The sequence below is a fragment of the Aspergillus welwitschiae genome, assembly GCF_003344945.1.
Source record: "Aspergillus welwitschiae strain CBS 139.54b unplaced genomic scaffold BDQ94scaffold_122, whole genome shotgun sequence".
Lineage (NCBI taxonomy): Eukaryota > Fungi > Ascomycota > Eurotiomycetes > Eurotiales > Aspergillaceae > Aspergillus > Aspergillus welwitschiae.
Genome location: NW_020798816.1, coordinates 1 through 15,468, shown reverse-complemented (window position 1 = coordinate 15,468; position 15,468 = coordinate 1). Strand labels below are relative to the sequence as shown.

The 15,468-nt window shown below is 53.4% G+C and overlaps 6 protein-coding genes across 6 annotated transcripts; 4 read left to right on the top strand and 2 right to left on the bottom strand.

Moving 5' to 3' along the window:
• The first annotated feature begins 661 nt into the window (after window positions 1–661).
• Window positions 662–4,274, top strand: BDQ94DRAFT_178010 (oxysterol-binding protein related protein OSH3). The gene is made up of 2 exons (XM_026773039.1): window positions 662–1,096; window positions 1,209–4,274. Exons 1-2 carry the CDS (start codon window positions 1,061–1,063, stop codon window positions 4,083–4,085), a joined length of 2,913 nt encoding a protein of 970 aa, XP_026619422.1. The 5' UTR covers window positions 662–1,060; the 3' UTR covers window positions 4,086–4,274.
• A 310-nt stretch (window positions 4,275–4,584) lies between these two features.
• BDQ94DRAFT_21606 (IFRD domain-containing protein) lies at window positions 4,585–6,365 on the bottom strand. Its single transcript, XM_026775249.1, has 2 exons — window positions 6,096–6,365; window positions 4,585–5,960 (listed from the first exon to the last, which is right to left on the bottom strand). Exons 1-2 carry the CDS (start codon window positions 6,284–6,286, stop codon window positions 4,715–4,717), a joined length of 1,437 nt encoding a protein of 478 aa, XP_026619421.1. The 5' UTR covers window positions 6,287–6,365; the 3' UTR covers window positions 4,585–4,714.
• A 729-nt stretch (window positions 6,366–7,094) lies between these two features.
• Window positions 7,095–10,109, bottom strand: BDQ94DRAFT_164521 (IEC3 subunit of the Ino80 complex, chromatin re-modelling-domain-containing protein; the record flags this gene model as incomplete). Its single annotated transcript, XM_026770035.1, has 5 exons — window positions 7,095–8,046; window positions 8,107–8,348; window positions 8,965–9,778; window positions 9,837–9,953; window positions 10,015–10,109. 5 exons carry the CDS (start codon window positions 10,107–10,109, stop codon window positions 7,095–7,097), a joined length of 2,220 nt encoding a protein of 739 aa, XP_026619420.1.
• A 225-nt stretch (window positions 10,110–10,334) lies between these two features.
• Window positions 10,335–11,912, top strand: BDQ94DRAFT_21587 (putative RNA binding protein Rnp24). Its single transcript, XM_026775248.1, has one exon. It carries the CDS (start codon window positions 10,445–10,447, stop codon window positions 11,558–11,560), a length of 1,116 nt encoding a protein of 371 aa, XP_026619419.1. The 5' UTR covers window positions 10,335–10,444; the 3' UTR covers window positions 11,561–11,912.
• An 855-nt stretch (window positions 11,913–12,767) lies between these two features.
• Window positions 12,768–14,875, top strand: BDQ94DRAFT_164519 (uncharacterized protein; the record flags this gene model as incomplete). The annotated part of the gene is made up of 2 exons (XM_026770034.1): window positions 12,768–13,420; window positions 13,492–14,875. The coding sequence occupies 2 exons, from the start codon at window positions 12,768–12,770 to the stop codon at window positions 14,873–14,875; spliced, it is 2,037 nt and encodes a 678-aa protein (XP_026619418.1).
• Window positions 14,876–14,939: 64 nt separating this feature from the next.
• Window positions 14,940–15,456, top strand: BDQ94DRAFT_155596 (uncharacterized protein). Its single transcript, XM_026768499.1, has one exon. The coding sequence runs from the start codon at window positions 14,994–14,996 to the stop codon at window positions 15,300–15,302; it is 309 nt and encodes a 102-aa protein (XP_026619417.1). The 5' UTR covers window positions 14,940–14,993; the 3' UTR covers window positions 15,303–15,456.
• Window positions 15,457–15,468: the final 12 nt, after the last annotated feature.

Sequence of the window (15,468 nt, the reverse complement as noted above, 5' to 3'; positions counted from 1 at the left end):
TTTTTTTTTTTTTTTTTTTTTTTTTTTTGATTGCTGGATGAGGTCGGGATTCTTGGTCTTTTTCTCCTGTGTATTTTCTTGTCTTCTATTCTTCCTCTCTCTCTCTCTCTCTCTATCTTGTTCCATCATAAGGCAGAGGGATGAATTAGCATCCGCGTAGCATCTCATGGTTGCGGGTTCGAAATGATTAATTGTTGGGGACTGAAGGGGGATTAAACAATGGAATTGATTGCATTGCATTGGGATCAACTGTTACTATTCAACTATGAATTCAATATTCTTAAGTAGATATCTCAAGTATTGATTGCCCCTGACGCATTCTTTTTCCGTGAAACTCCGAGGAATTCCAGGAAACGAGAGAATAAAAGGGTCAAGGGACACTGGATGGATCCACCAGGAACCAGATTATCCCCAGCCGGAGATGGACTAAAGACTTACTATTGATCTCAGTCTTTGGTCTTTCATGTGAAGCGGGCACAAGCTGCTCATCCCCTACAAAAGCAAATTGTTTGGTTGTTCCTCGGCCGGGCTGGAGAGGAGAGTGTGTGAGTGTGTTTAGTGTTCGGCTTCTCCGCATCTCTCATTCTCCTTCTCCTTGTCCTTCTTCCTCTACTTCTACTACTTCAACAACAACAACTACTACTACTTCTTACCGTCTTCCCCTCCTCCTCCACCTCCTCCACCGCCCCTCCTTTACTTTAAATTACCGCATCTGTCGTCACTCTTTGATCCTTCTTCCCACAGTCCCTCCTTGGCCCGTGTCTCCTTATCCGATCGTTCCCGCAATCCAACGTGAGCCGGGCTGCTGCATGACTGGTAAGATCTGCTTCTGCTTCTGCTGCTGCTGCTGCTGCTCTGCCTCGTGGCTGACGTACAGCTGAGCCTCAGCCTGATCCATCATTCCCTCCTTTTTGTTTCAGCTTTTCAGCTCCCTTCGCCAATCCCCCGACTCTTAAAAGATCCCATTGCCCGCCTGGCTTCGTTCCTCGTCTTCTCAATTACCTCCCCCCGTCGTCATCTTTCCCGTTCCTCCACATAAACAGGTGCCTTTCGCGCAACCATGGCGGCCATGGAGGAGCTGGAGATCCACAGCAAGGTATGTTGACAATGAAGCAAGGGGGTGGAGGGGATGGATACATGACACGCCGGATTAATGATTGAATGATGGCATTGGACTAACTTCTGCCCTCTGTTGCCCCTCTCTACAGTCCTACTTTGTCCGCTGGGTATCGGTCAAGCCCGCCCACACCATCTCCTGGAGCATCCAACCGCACAAGAAGTCCATCAACTTTGGCATCTTCAAACATCCCGGCCATTCAGCCGTTCTGGGCTCCAACACCAACTTACCAGCCACCGATTCCCCCAATGCCGATTCCAACGAGAACCTGCCTGCGACCGCTAGCGCTGCGGCCTCGCGACCCAATGCCTCCGTCATAGAGAAGCTGACAGGAATTGGCCTCAAGCAGATCCAATGGATCGGCAAATGCGAGGCTGAACGCATCTTCCGCGGTACCTACGACGTGCCCGCCAACGAAGGCGGGAACTACGCCCTGGTCTTTGACAATACCTTCTCCAAGCAACTCTCCAAAACCGTCACTCTCGCCCTGCTCACCTACCCAACCGCCCTCCCACCGCAGTCGGTCCCCGTCCCTCATGCCTCCAGCCACCCCATACGCTCCGATACCGCTGAATCCGGAAAGACTCTGGCTGGCCGCCGACGGGGCAACAGCGTCGCTCAGCCGCCGCCTCTCGCCAGCGACCCGGACTCTCTCAATACCTATACGGGCGTGCTTCAGAAGCGACGGCGGAAGCGCCATCAGGGCTGGGCGCGTCGCTTCTTCTCCCTCGACTACACCTCGTCGACCTTGTCTTACTACCACGATCGCAACTCTGCCGCGCTTCGCGGGTCCATCCCCTTGTCGCTAGCCGCGGTCGCGTGCAACGAGAAGTCGCGCGAGATTTCCATCGACTCCGGCACCGAAGTCTGGCACCTTCGCGCCAACAATGACCAGGAATTCATCGCTTGGAAGCGGGCGCTGGAGCGGGCCTCCGCTCCGTCTTCCAAGACTCCTGCCACCGCTACCGACGACACCACCCTGCCGTCCGAACCCCTGTTACGCGTGCCCTCCCAGCGTGTCGTCCCGAACGCCGTTGAGGAACGGGAATGGGAACGAGTCGAGAGCCTTGTGAGCAAGGTATCCGGGTCGCGCGATGCTGTCCGGCGCCTGGCCAAGGACACCGATCCCAAGTACCTGGGCGGCAATGTCGCGGAGAGACCGCGCGGTCGCTCGCCCAGCCCGCATCGCACGCCCACGGATCTGAATGGAGACGAGTCTGGGGACGCCAAACGCCCGTTCTGGAAGCGTAAGAATAGTACGGCCACGCAGCCCGGTGTCAAGCGCACCACCACTATGGCCTCCATGTCTTCGCAGCTGGCCGTTCCGGGCGCCTTTGAGACTGCGTCTCTGGCGGGCGATCGCAAGCCCAGCAGCATCGCCAGCCCCCCGGATCCCATGGAGGAGGTCCATGAACATCTCATGGCCGTGTTGCGCGACCTGGACCAGGTCGTCAGCGAGTTCTCAACCCTCATCTCCGAAAGCAAGCAGCGACGACACCCTCCGGGCGCGACCGTCCAGGTGCGGCGCAGCTTCGAGTCCGACGTGTCCCAGGAATTCTTCGATGCAGATGACGGCAATGCGCTTCTCACAATCAAGGGCGACAGCGAGGACGAGGCAGCGGCCGACAACGCCTCCGACCACACCGTATGGGACTCGAAACCCAAGGCAGAAGAAGAACCTATGGCCGACGACGCTCCCTCTGACAGTGAGGATGAGGCTGACGAGACGCCTGCTGGACATGATCAATTCTCGCCGCTCTTCCCCGGCCGACCCAAAACGCTCACGCCGCTCCCACTCAGTCCCGTGAAGCGTCGTGCTAACATCACGGCGCCGACGGTCATGCCGCCCAGTCTGATTGGCTTCCTCCGTAAGAACGTTGGCAAGGACCTGTCGCAAATCTCCATGCCCGTTTCCTCCAACGAGCCCCTGTCGCTGCTCCAGCGCGCCGCCGAAGTTCTGGAGTACTCCACTCTGCTCGACCGCGCCGCCAGCGCCTCCGACCCCGTTGAACGCCTCATGTACGTGACCGCATTTGCCCTTTCTCCCATCTCCAGCAACCGGATCCGTGAGCGCGCCATTCGCAAACCGTTCAACCCCATGCTCGGCGAGACCTACGAGCTCGTCCGTGAAGACCTTGGCTTCCGCTTCATCGCCGAGAAGGTTTCGCATCGCCCTGTCCAGCTTGCCTACCAAGCCGACAGCAAAGACTGGAGCCTCACGCAATCCCCCATGCCGACGCAGAAATTCTGGGGTAAATCCGCCGAAATTATCACCGAAGGCAAGATGCGCCTAACCCTCCACACCACTGGCGAACATTTCAGCTGGTCCCAGGCCACCTCGTTCCTACGCAACATCATCGCCGGCGAGAAATACGTCGAACCCGTCGGCGAAATGGTCGTGGTGAACGAAACCACCGGCCACCGTTCCCTAACCACCTTCAAAGCCGGCGGCATGTTCTCCGGCCGCAGCGAAGAAGTCACCACCAAATCCACGGACCCCTCCGGCCGTGACCTGCCCCTCGGTCTCACCGGCACCTGGACCTCCTCCCTCGACCTCACTAAGAACGGCAACCCCTCGGGAACCATCTGGAGTGCCGGACCCCTGGTCCCCAACGCGCCCAAACACTACGGTCTCACAGCCTTCGCGGCGACCTTGAACGAGGTCACCTCTATCGAGGACGGCAAACTCCCCGTCACCGACTCACGACTCCGTCCGGACCAGCGCGCCCTCGAAGACGGCGACGTCGACCAAGCCGAAGCAGTCAAGGTCCAGTTGGAAGAAGGCCAGCGCGCGCGTCGTCGCGAGATGGAAGCCGCAGGCGAGTCCTGGACACCGCGGTGGTTCACACCCGTAGATGACGCATCGGGAGATGCATCCGTATGGCGACTGAAGTCTGGGAAGGATGGATACTGGGAGGAACGGAGTAAGGGCGCCTGGACGGGCGTGGTGCCGGTTTTTACGAAGTAATCTGTTAGGGTCTTTATATTGCGGGATTTATCTCATATGGGGTGGGTTTATTACTAGACAGGTATTAGTTAGGTATAGCGGGAGTGTGTTGGTGAGTGGTATACTATAGAGGATAGGGTAGGAGGGAGGTAGTGGATTTCTACTCAACTTATTACACTCGGTGTACATTTATCAATTTATGAATTATTCACTCACTGTCTCATTCAAAGCTTGAAGTAAGATAGCTCAATTACTATTGTTCTAATTGAGATGTTTACGTTCGAGATGTGGTTCGAGTATTTTGAAATTAGGTGTTACTATTGATGACGGTATGGATTGAGATCATACAGAGATAGTAGTGTATGTAATGTGTAACATAGTCAAGAAACATTACTTATATTGAAAGGGCATATAGCAATAACTGAGAATTTTTCCTATACATAGTTATTGTCAAGTATGTATGGATGTATGTATGCTTTTGTTCGTTTCTAATCACACTGCTAGCAGCGGCGAGTGTGTGTTCTAGAAACGGGAATCGAAGACAACAGCACAAAGATAGGAAAACATCAAAACAAACGCTGCCATAAATCTAACGCAACAGGGAATCAAACTCAAAAACCAGTAAAACGAACGATGAACTCATCACATGTCTAGTCCTCGTCCGAGGCCTCGTGGACCGCCCACCGACGACTATCCCGATGTTTGGCCGTGCGCTTGGCATACCCTCGGTCCGACGGCGTGTCCATGCGCATGATCACAGGAAGGCTTTCCAGCACGGCGCGGTTGCCTTGATAGTAGTGCGCTGCGAAGCCGCCCTGCAGGGTGCGTCGAAGCGAGCTCAGCCGCGTCCATTTCCACCAGCGATCGATGTTCATCACGCCCTGTCGGCCAATCTTGACCGTCAGCTTGCTGCCGTAGTGGCGGTTGGTGTCCTGGTCGATAGCGGTGTTGTACATGGGTCCCCGACGGGGATTCTCCACCGTCGTAAGGATGGAGGCGAAGTTGCTGTGTAGACTCTTCTTATCGCGTTTGCTGATCCGTTTGCTGTGGACTTTGGCCAGCGAATGGAGTTGCTGTTCGAGCTCGTGCGTGTTGTGGTAGGCGTTGTAGCGCTTGATCAACTTGGGGCCGTTGCCGCGACCTCCGGACAAGAAGGTTTCCTCTTCCGATTCTTCCTCGTCGTCCTCGTCGTCCTCATCGTCCTCCTGTGGAGTATAACTCTTCTCGTACAAGAGCGCAATGTTCTCGCCGGCAGCAATCTGGACCGCAGAATCGCCACTGTTCAGCTGGTCCATGAAGATCTGCACGGCATCCTCGCTTTCGCCTTCAAGATCATCGATATAGGTCGCAAGCACGCCCCATTCTTGCAGAGCAGCAACGACGCTGGCTGCGTCGTCCCCGGCACCGATCGACTGCCCGTCCGAGGCAGCAATGTCCAAGAAAAACGTCATCTGGTCGAGAATCCCATCTTCGCTAGCGCCTGCATGGATGGTGCAGACGCCCAGACAGTGAATCGCTGCTGCCTTGACCGTGTTAGAGGTTGAATCTCGCACGGTGCGAGTCAACAAGGGCTCGACATGTTCGTAGATGGTATTATCGTAGGCTGAAATGGCGAGGAGCTCGACAGCACGGAGCGCCAGAGTGGTTTCGCGCACACTGGTCTCGAACTTGATACTGCGGTTGAATGCCGCTACCAAGTCCAGAACGCGACCGCGAATTTGTTCCTCGACATAGTGATATTTGGCTAGTCGGCAAAACGCAGCGTAAGCCTCTTCGCGACTCAAATTGCTGCTGCGTTTGCGGTCCAGAATATCTTCGATGACGTCCCCAAGCTCCTCAACCCAGTCATGGTTGTCCAGATCGGGGTTATCGGTTAGATCGTCCAACGAGCCAATGCTGGGTCGTAAAACACGCATTAGTAACGGAGCACACAGAGGGAACGGACGACGATGACATCATTCCGTTTTGGGGGGGAAACCAAAGAGAAAAATAAATTGGAGGGGGAGAAAGCAGTGATCATGGAATGCTCACCTCATGGCCGTGTCATCGCTTAGACTGTCAAGATCTTCCTCGTCTGAGGCATGTCGACTTTGATTCTGAGAGGAATGGCGGGAATTCTGGGTAGAGTTGGCGCGCGAAGTACGTCGAGAGCCTTCGCGGGAAGCAGCTTTGCGAGAGATGGTTTTGCCACTCTCCAATACTTGACGGCGCAGGTCTGGCATGATGGATACGCCCAATGTCGACCAGCTGAGAGGTGATTGCAAAGAGGAGATTGCTAAGTGCAGGAAGAATTTTCACGGGGGAGAATGCGGGATAATGTATCCGAGAATTTACTACTATGAATAAGCCAGAGGGAAACCGGAATGTAGAAACAAGTATAACTTGTAGAAGCAAGGCAACACCAAGTGCAACCGGCACAACCCGGGCGGCTATACTGAGGGTATGGTAAACGTGATGGTAGACAGTAGAAAGAGTGATTCTGAGACGAAGGACATGGTAAGGCTGGAACAGAACAAGGGTGTTGATGGAAATCCCCAATGGGTCGATGAAGAGTATTGGGTTGAAGGTAAGAAGAAAGAAAGAGTTAAAGAAACAAGAATAACACCAGAATGTATTAATTGTGCGGCAGCCAACTGGTCACGCCCCCTCCTCCTGATCAACGCCACCCTCGCTCGGATCCCCGAGTTGTTTTGTGTTACTCTTCTGCTTGGTTGGTTACTCTTAGTTTCTTATCTTCTGATCTACTTTACTTGCATACCTCTCCTGTTATTCTGCTGATGATGTCTCTTTGGATCTGCCAATAATCAGCCTTGTTATCGCCACGTGATGCGGGGTCTTGCTTATCAGCCCCAAAAAGGCAAAAGTTGAAGGCATCACAAGATGGAGGACCACAGAAGAAGATGCTAATTTATTAGTTGTTCCAATGGAACTCTACTACACACCATTGCTGAGGCAGGAATGTTTATCCATTGCCGGGGTATCTATTCTCACGAGAATTACTATCGAAAGGTTCGAAAATGCCATCCAAACCTATAGTTGTTGTAGCACCAAATCTAGAATTCGGCGAGCCTTGTCGCCCTCCAGATATTCTCGTCCCTCCTTGCCCCGATCTTCATCATCTTCCTCATCGCCCACTTCTAGATCCACCTGTAAGCTGGCTTCATAGGCTCCCATCACCGTCTCCTCGTCCACCCGGACTCCTCCGTTGACAAGCACCCGAATGCACTGCGCCAACCGGGCGATCTCCCGACGCGTCTGTGGCGGAATATCATCGTTCTGACTCGAGTAAATGGAGCTCGACACCATCTCCTCCATGCGCGTGATTGACACGTTTTCCGTCGTCGACGATGCAGCAGCCGCTCCGTCGGCGTGCTTCGAAATCCAGATGTACCCATTAACTCCCAAAATCACATCTACATCCCCACCCCCATTGGCTGTATTGATCGTCCAGACCTGTCTGCGCGACCGAACCACTCCACCAGCACCCGCTGCACCTCCGGCTCCCGCGCCCGTAGCACTCGCCCCAGAAGTACCTTTGACTGACGAGCTAGACGCACCACTGCCACCTGTCCCCGTCACCGCAAGGAACACGCCATTCCTCAATTTACCATACTTCAGCGACCGGGTGTGCAACGATGCGCCTCCGTCGGAATGTACCGTCTGGACTTCAGCAACGACGAGGTCACCCTCGCTGAAGAAGGTTCGGATTTGTAGTTCATCGGCGCTCGTTCGTCGACGCAGGATACCACCAGGCAAGTTGATAGCGGAGAGAGGAAGCTGTGCGAGAAGGGGAGCAGCGACGTCAACCTTCCATCGCCGAGACTGCACCTCGACAATACGCCCCACCACCAAGTCACCGATCTCAGGCGTATAACGAGCCCGGAGGGGCTGCACGGAGAGCAATTTGTTGGTCTTCTGAACCGTACCGGCGACGGTAGCAATGATGGAGGTAGATAGTGGGTTAGTGTATGTGCCGTGTCCTCTGCGGTCAAGTGTCAATCAATTGCGCGTTGAGCTTATATAGCAGTTGGGCCAAACCAACCTCATCCATTGCGGGTCATCTGTTACGATCTCACCCGGTGTGAGGACTCCTGCGCCAATATTCGTTCCTTCCACTAAGCGAGGACGCTTGCTAGGTCTTGTGGCATCTCCCGCTGCGAGATCTACTCCTCCATCCGAATCCACGGACATGGCATCGTCCTCCGAGTCGGAGTAGGGAACGTCGACATCCTCCACAACCGGAGGGAGAATAGTAATGGCCATAATATAGAGGTCTGTTTGCCGCTCCGGGGAATATTAGTGGCCGAGCAGTCGATTCTATTGACTTCCGATTGAGGGCGTTTGGTGAAAATCGGAGTATTGGAGCTGCAGTCGGACAAGACTTTCGGCATGCCAAGCAAACCAGGCAAACCGCTGGTGGAGACGCACGTGAAGCCGCATTCCCAATCCGGGAGAAGAGCAACACTAGCATTGTTATACTCCTACTAGTCTGTTTTGTATATTTATTGGGTATGATATGACCGCTTTCACCTATGATTCACGACTTCTAGCTATCGTGTTCAAGTAACTATTGTTGAAGCATATCAAAGCATAATGGCAGCATAGGCGGGAGTGAGTGGTGACGCCGCCGCTCCGACACATAGTACAGCAAGGAAACAGATAAATACGTGAATATAGGAAATTTATAAGTGCAAATTGGAGAAAGCCATTTGGGTAACACCTTCAAAGTGTAGCATGCTTGTCCGCTCCCGTATTGGAAAGACATCACTATCCGCCGTGGTCTGATAGGAATTGCAAACATGAATGGCAAAAAAAAAAAAAAAAGAGTGTGAAAGGAAAGTCTGTATTGATACACAAGGAAAAGATCCGGTATTATCGATGGCCAATCTCAGGCACCGACGCCCGAAGACCGCTTCGACGGCCGTTTGGGGGTCGCATTTTCCTCATCCTTCTTCTTCCGGTTTGAGCGACTGCTACCGCCCTTGGGTCGATATCCGGTATCTTCATCGCGCTTGCGCTTGCCTCTCGTACCTCCAGAGGTTGACGCAGTTTCCAGGATACTGTCATCATCATACACATCCTCCTCTTTGCGTGATTGAGCCGGCGCCCTCTTAGAAGTGCGTAGATTGGAGGGTCGAGAGCCGGACTTTTCCGAGGCGTTCTCGTTATCCTGCAAGAATATTTGGGGTTGGTTCTGGCGCAACCAATTGTGTACAGAGACATGGCTCCGAAGAGCGGCCTCTCTCTCGCGTTCCGCTAGTGATGGCTTCTTAGGAACGCACTCGAGCTGCTCCAGAGCCTCGTCGTCGCCCAGTTTAGCATCTAGAGCCAGGCAGTATTCGGTCTCATATTCGGGAGTAAGAAACCCAAGTTCTTGCGCGGGATTCCAGTCGTCGGGATTGTCTGGCTGCAAAGGCGCAGAATGGGGGAATGTCGACAGAGTGCTGTACTGCATACGCGGTGCAAAAGCCTGACCGCGCTTAACATCATCCTCCACCTCACGATAAGCATCACTGGACAAACGTCCAGCAGCCAGTCTGGCCTTGGCTTCTTGTAAAACAGAGCTCGCTACGACAGGGTCATTGTACGATTTCGGAATGTCTCGCTCGGGTGGTGGTAAGAAGGATTCATCTTCCGGCGCGCTCAGATCGTACCGCATGCTTGGAGACACATGGAGACTATCGTTGAACTCTAGCAGGACTTCTAGGAGCTGACTGCGGGTTGATCAATTGTAAGCGACCGAGAAGTCATAGACGTGGGCGCGCAACATACTCATTCTGTGCCTGAATCCTCTTGGACAGATCCTCGATACGCAACCCTTCGCGGATGAGGGACTCGCTCTCTCGCATTTGAAGCTCAAACTTGACCTTAAGCTTCGCAAACTTCTTCCTGGATGGTAGATCGGTCGAATTAGCAACGCGCCGCCCCAGGCTTTCAGGGGATCACTCACTTGAATGATCGGTAGGATTGCTTCGTAGGGGCGCCCCCGGGGGCATCCGGTAGACTTTCAGTCACGGAATGAGTATCATCAATGGTATGCGACATCGTGACAAACGAGCAAAGTAAACGACCAGAAACCTGGATGGCGCTTCAAGTTGCAGAGTCGTGAACGGGTGAAAGGGGCGGACAGAAGCGAAGGCTGAGTGAGGCTCGAGATGGCCGTGTTTGGGCCGGTCACGTTTAAGCGGTCCGCCGATCTGGAGGATCTGGTGTTGAGGCGGAGAGTTTCTGCCCGCCGTAAAAAAAAGTTTCCCTCCGCTATCAGTGATTGCCGCTGAGACTTCTCTTCCAAGTGAAGTTTCTCTTTCCCTCCCATTGGCTTTATTCCTCTATCTCTGTGAAGTATAGTCTTTATTCTTTATTCCTTCGCGTACTACACCATGGCTGGCGTAGGTGAGGAAAACCACAAGAAGCGCAAGCTTCCAGATGTCCCCGAGATCGAGATTGACGTTTCTGCCCCCGAGCCTCCCTCAAAGAAGGCGTTGCGAAAGCTCAAGAAGAAGGCTGCAGAAGGCCCCTCGGATACCACTACAGAGAAGAAAACAGAGGAGACCCCTGTAGACAATGACAAAGCTGCCACTCAGAAGCGCTCCGATTTTGGTATCTGGATCGGAAACCTGCCATTCTTCGCGACGAAAGATGACGTGCGCAAGTTCTTTACGACCAACTGCTCCTTTACAGATACGACCATCACGAGAATTCACATGCCCAAGTCTGGTGATAAGCATGGGAAAGCCCAGAACAAAGGATTCGCTTACGTCGATTTCTCCACGCAGAAGGCCTGCCAGGAGGCAATGGGCCTCAGTGAACAGCTTCTCACCGGACGTCGTGTGCTCATCAAAGATGCAAAGAACTTCTCTGGTAGGCCAGAGAAGCCTCAAGGAGAGGGTCAGAACGCCAATTCGGGGGCAGCATCTGGAAATCCCCCGTCAAAGCGGATATTTGTCGGCAACCTCGGCTTCGACGCTACGAAGGAGCTCATCGAAGAGCACTTCTCTCAATGTGGGACTATCGCAAACGTACATGTGGCAACATTCCAAGACTCCGGCAAATGCAAGGGTTATGCTTGGGTAGTGTTTGAGGATCTTGCAGCAGCCGAAGCAGCGGTGAAGGGCTACGTGCTGGTTAAGGAGGATGATGAAGAGGATGAAGAGTCCGACACCGAAAGCCGCAAAAAGTCCAAGAAGCCGCGACAGAAGAGGGTGTGGGTGAACAACCTCCTCGGTAGGCGGATGCGCATGGAATTTGCCGAAGATGCCACGACGCGCTATAAGAAGCGATTCGGTAAGGACGGCGAAGGCAAGAAGAACAATACCTCAGACATCAGCGAGGTTGAGCCTGCAGAGAACAACTCGGCGGGTGAGCAGTCTCGCCAGTCGCGACCGGGCAAGGCTAGGCAAGGAAAGCCGGATTATACCAGATACGATCAAGATACTGTTCAGAAGCTCAGTGGAGCCATTGTTGAAGCTCAAGGAAAGAAGATCACCTTTGATTAAGGAGGGTTCGCGCGCCTTGAACAACCTGTGCGCATTTCGGAAGAACAGACGAAGCCATCGCCCATACAGAACCAAACCAGATCTCCTTACTGGGTGCAAAGTCGGAGCCCCCCCAATGCCCGGCTCTGTAATCTTGTTGATGTGAGATCGTTGTCATAGTGAGTTGTGACATGAGTTGTTCCATCCTTGCATGGACTTCATGCCCCGTCGGTCGAGGATCAAGACGGCCGTGGACGGCGCTATAGAAGCATTGAGGATTCAAGTCCTCAGTACCTTGATACCCAACCGAATTCTTTGTATACAATATATGTATGCCATGAAGCATTATTGTAATCAACGATCTGATTAGCCATTTCCTCCAGTCCGCATTGTAAGCCCTGGCGCCGCGTATCACATAAGGCCCCGACGTGGGTAGCATAGACCGGTCAGTTACTGCTAGTAGAACTCTGCGATGTACTGGTACATGAACCATGTCCCTGCCTATTGCGCCAAAATGGGTACAGGTACACTAAGGCCGATGCTGCCAGGCGGCTTAGTCAGGGTAAACAGAACGAGGCAACGTGAGTGGACGGGCAGAGTTAACGGGCGTCAATGGTAGTAATGCTCAGGATGTCGACATACCCTGACCTTGACTGGGAACCGGGAGTCTGTTTGGTTGAAAAGTATAATGTCGGAGAGTGACCATGTTTGCTGAAAATCAAGTGTCATATGGAGTTCTCAAAAGCAAAATGGAGGAGCTCTGATGGACGATCAGCTGGCGTTAACAACTAAAAGTAGATAAACCGCAGTTCTAGAATCCCTGAAGTGGTTTGGGGAGGACGCTAACCGGATTGAGGCGGTTGACATCGAAAGAGCATGTCATGGCTCATGCTCAAAACCACCAAATCTCCCCAGTTCGTCCATCCGTTCAACACTCCCTGCCCTCAGTCCTGAGGTGCACCCTCTTGCTCTGGTCCTCGTGCTTTTCTCTCTATTCTTCTACCTTTGTCTATTCGGTTCTCGGGAACGTGTTGCTTGCGGGCTTCTTCCTATCTAGACCTACTAGCTACCTTACTTCTCTACCCATCCTGTGTCTTGCAACCCGCCGCTCTCGCCGCTACTGGTCGGTGCACTTTGACGCCCTTTCCCACCACCACGATCCACCCCAGCTTACCTCGATTCCGACCTTTACCGTGACCTTCTGCTTCTTAATTTCATTCCTTTTTCCATGGCTCCACGACGACACAATATCGGTGCTAGTCGCCGCCGAAGAAGAGACGAAGAGGGCGAAGATGAGGGCTCACTAGATGGAGAATTGGAGGACGACTCCCTAAGCGAAGGGTCCATTATCAGCCATCCCGACGAGGAGGATGCCGATGGCGAGGGCAGTGATGAGAGTGATGACGAGGCGTCTGTGACCCGGGATGCGGGCAATACTCACCTTCCCCAGCTCAACGGTCGTACGCCCGCAGGAAGCCAGAAGCTCGGGCGCCGCCATTCTACCTCGCCCGGGAAACGCCACACGGGAACGGTCATGTCAGATACAGAAGCGATGATGAACGGGATGAGTCTGTCGGACAAGACGACTGGGGTGGCCGAAATCCACTTTGATGATCTGAAGGGGGAGCTTGGCCAACAGACTGGGAGAACTCCGTCGGCGCCTCCGGCAGAGCCAAAACAAGACAGCCTGACGGAGAGGAGGCGTCGTGACAATGAGAAGTATACAAAGGAAAAGGAAGAGAACCCAGCGTTCGTGCCCACCCGAGGAAGCTTCTTCCTTCACGACAAACGTTCGACCGATAATGCGGCCAACGGTCACAAACCATTTGCCAAGTCCAAGTCGAGACCATACGGTCTCATCGTGGACGGCAATGTGCGCAAGTACGCTTGAACCAACCCTCTAGCTCTTTCACTGTTGAAGCAATCCGAACATCCACGCTAACAGCTTGCAGGAACCAGGTCAATTCAGATGCCAGTGAAAACAAGTGGACGCACGATCTGCATGATACTGTTGCTGGAGATGATGCACCCGTCTCGAAAGTGCCTGCGGTGCCTGCGACTGTCCCAACCTATCCCCCGAAGCCAGTCCCTACAGCTCCTCGATCGTCCCCGCCCAATAGGTCGTTCTCGAGTACTACAATGATAGGGAACGTGCCTGTCGTGGTCTATTTACCGGGCATGGCTCAGCCTATCTCATACCCTAATGTTCCAAAGAAGCAACACACCCGTTTACCACAACACCGTCCTCCTCTGCGCCGCGATAAGCCCGTCCGAATCTCGCTTCCCGGGCAGCCTGCGCGATATATCTTCCCCGCGACAGAGCGATCTTTCATCTTCATCCCGCGGGCGCTCCGGCCTAATCAACAGGCCTTCCGTGGGCGTCGAAGCGGATTCTTCCCAGGACGTCGGCCTAGTATCTATGCAGGTTCCACATACACTCCAAGCGTTAGCATCAGTAGGAGGTCGTCCTTCGGCAAGGCGCCCTCCCAAGAAGGATACCACTCGCCGGCCGCCTCGGTCCTCTCCAGGCAGACGATCGTGGCCACAGACAATGGTAAGCCCGTTGTCCGTTTACCTCCACCTCCAAGACCAACAGCCGGACTACCACCCCCGCCACCCGGCCCTCCATCAGCAGTTCCTCCTCTTCAACCACAGCCTCAACCTCCAGTGTTCCGGGAGAGCCGTCCGGCGCCCATCCCGATGCACCAACCTCGTCCACAAAAGGCCGTCTCTGTTGCCGACATTGAGACCCCAGCAAGCTTTCCATTTAATCCTCCTCAGCCGCAGCAGGAGCAGCCGTTCCATCATCAGGTCCCAATGCCTGGAACTGGGCCCGTCTATGGCTCAGATGCGCCCGGCTATGCTGCTTCGGCTCACTCGTCGGTGACACCCTTATCCCACATACCCGAGCGTGCAATCCATGCCCAACCCTTCCAGCCATATGGTTATCAACAGCCACAAGCATTCTATCCCAATTCTTACCCACCTGGCGCCATGTACTATTCTGTCACCGGGACCGAGTTCCCCCCATACAATGCAGCAGTGGGACCCGGCACCTCTGTGCCTCCCTTCCCCCCGGGGCAGCAGGTGCCGTATATGGTGCCCGGTGCGCACACGTCGGGTGAGCAACCGGCTCAACCGGGCACAGTGGCACACGAAGCAGGCGGTACGGTGTATTTCTACGATGCTAACCAGATGTATCAAAACTCCTCCTATGGGATGCCGAATGCGCCCGGGGCCGGCGGTGTCATGGGCATGGGCGGCATGATGACGCCCCCTGGTACAACGTACTACTATCCTCAGTCTCAAGGCAGTGTCTACTACGGCTCTCAGTGAACCGAGGCCTGTGGGTATAGCCTGGCCTAAGCTATGACTTTCTCTCTGCCTTTTTCTTCGGTTTCAAAAATTCAATTTCTTTCAGTGTTCATTCTTATTTTTTATTTTTTATTTTTTGATGCTATGTTTACTTCCCCCCTTCCGCCTTGGTCTAACGCCTTATCTTTCCCTATTAGTCCGCCTTTGTTTCAGTTTCATACTCATTATTGTTTTTCTTCAATTTTTCGCCTTCGCTTCGTGTTCACTTTGTTCGCCGTTTTCTTCTTTTTCTTTTTTCTTGTTTGCCTCATGGAAAAGCGGCAAATTTGTTGTTGATCCCAATATGACGACCTCCCATTGCCTCATAGCCTGTGCCTTTCCTTTCTTGTTGAGGTCTAGTGTCGCCGGGGCATCGTGCTCTCCTAGTTCCGTCTCTGATTGTGGTTAGATAAGGATTCTATGCATTACTAGCGATCGTCTTGCTGTGCTGTTCTATTTTTACCCCTGTTTCTTCTCATCACTTTTTTTTTCTTTCTGCCTACGTATTCCGTTTCATGTTTTCTTTTTCTTGTTTCTTTCGTTGCCGCTTTTTCTTGCTTTCTTTTTTTTTTTTT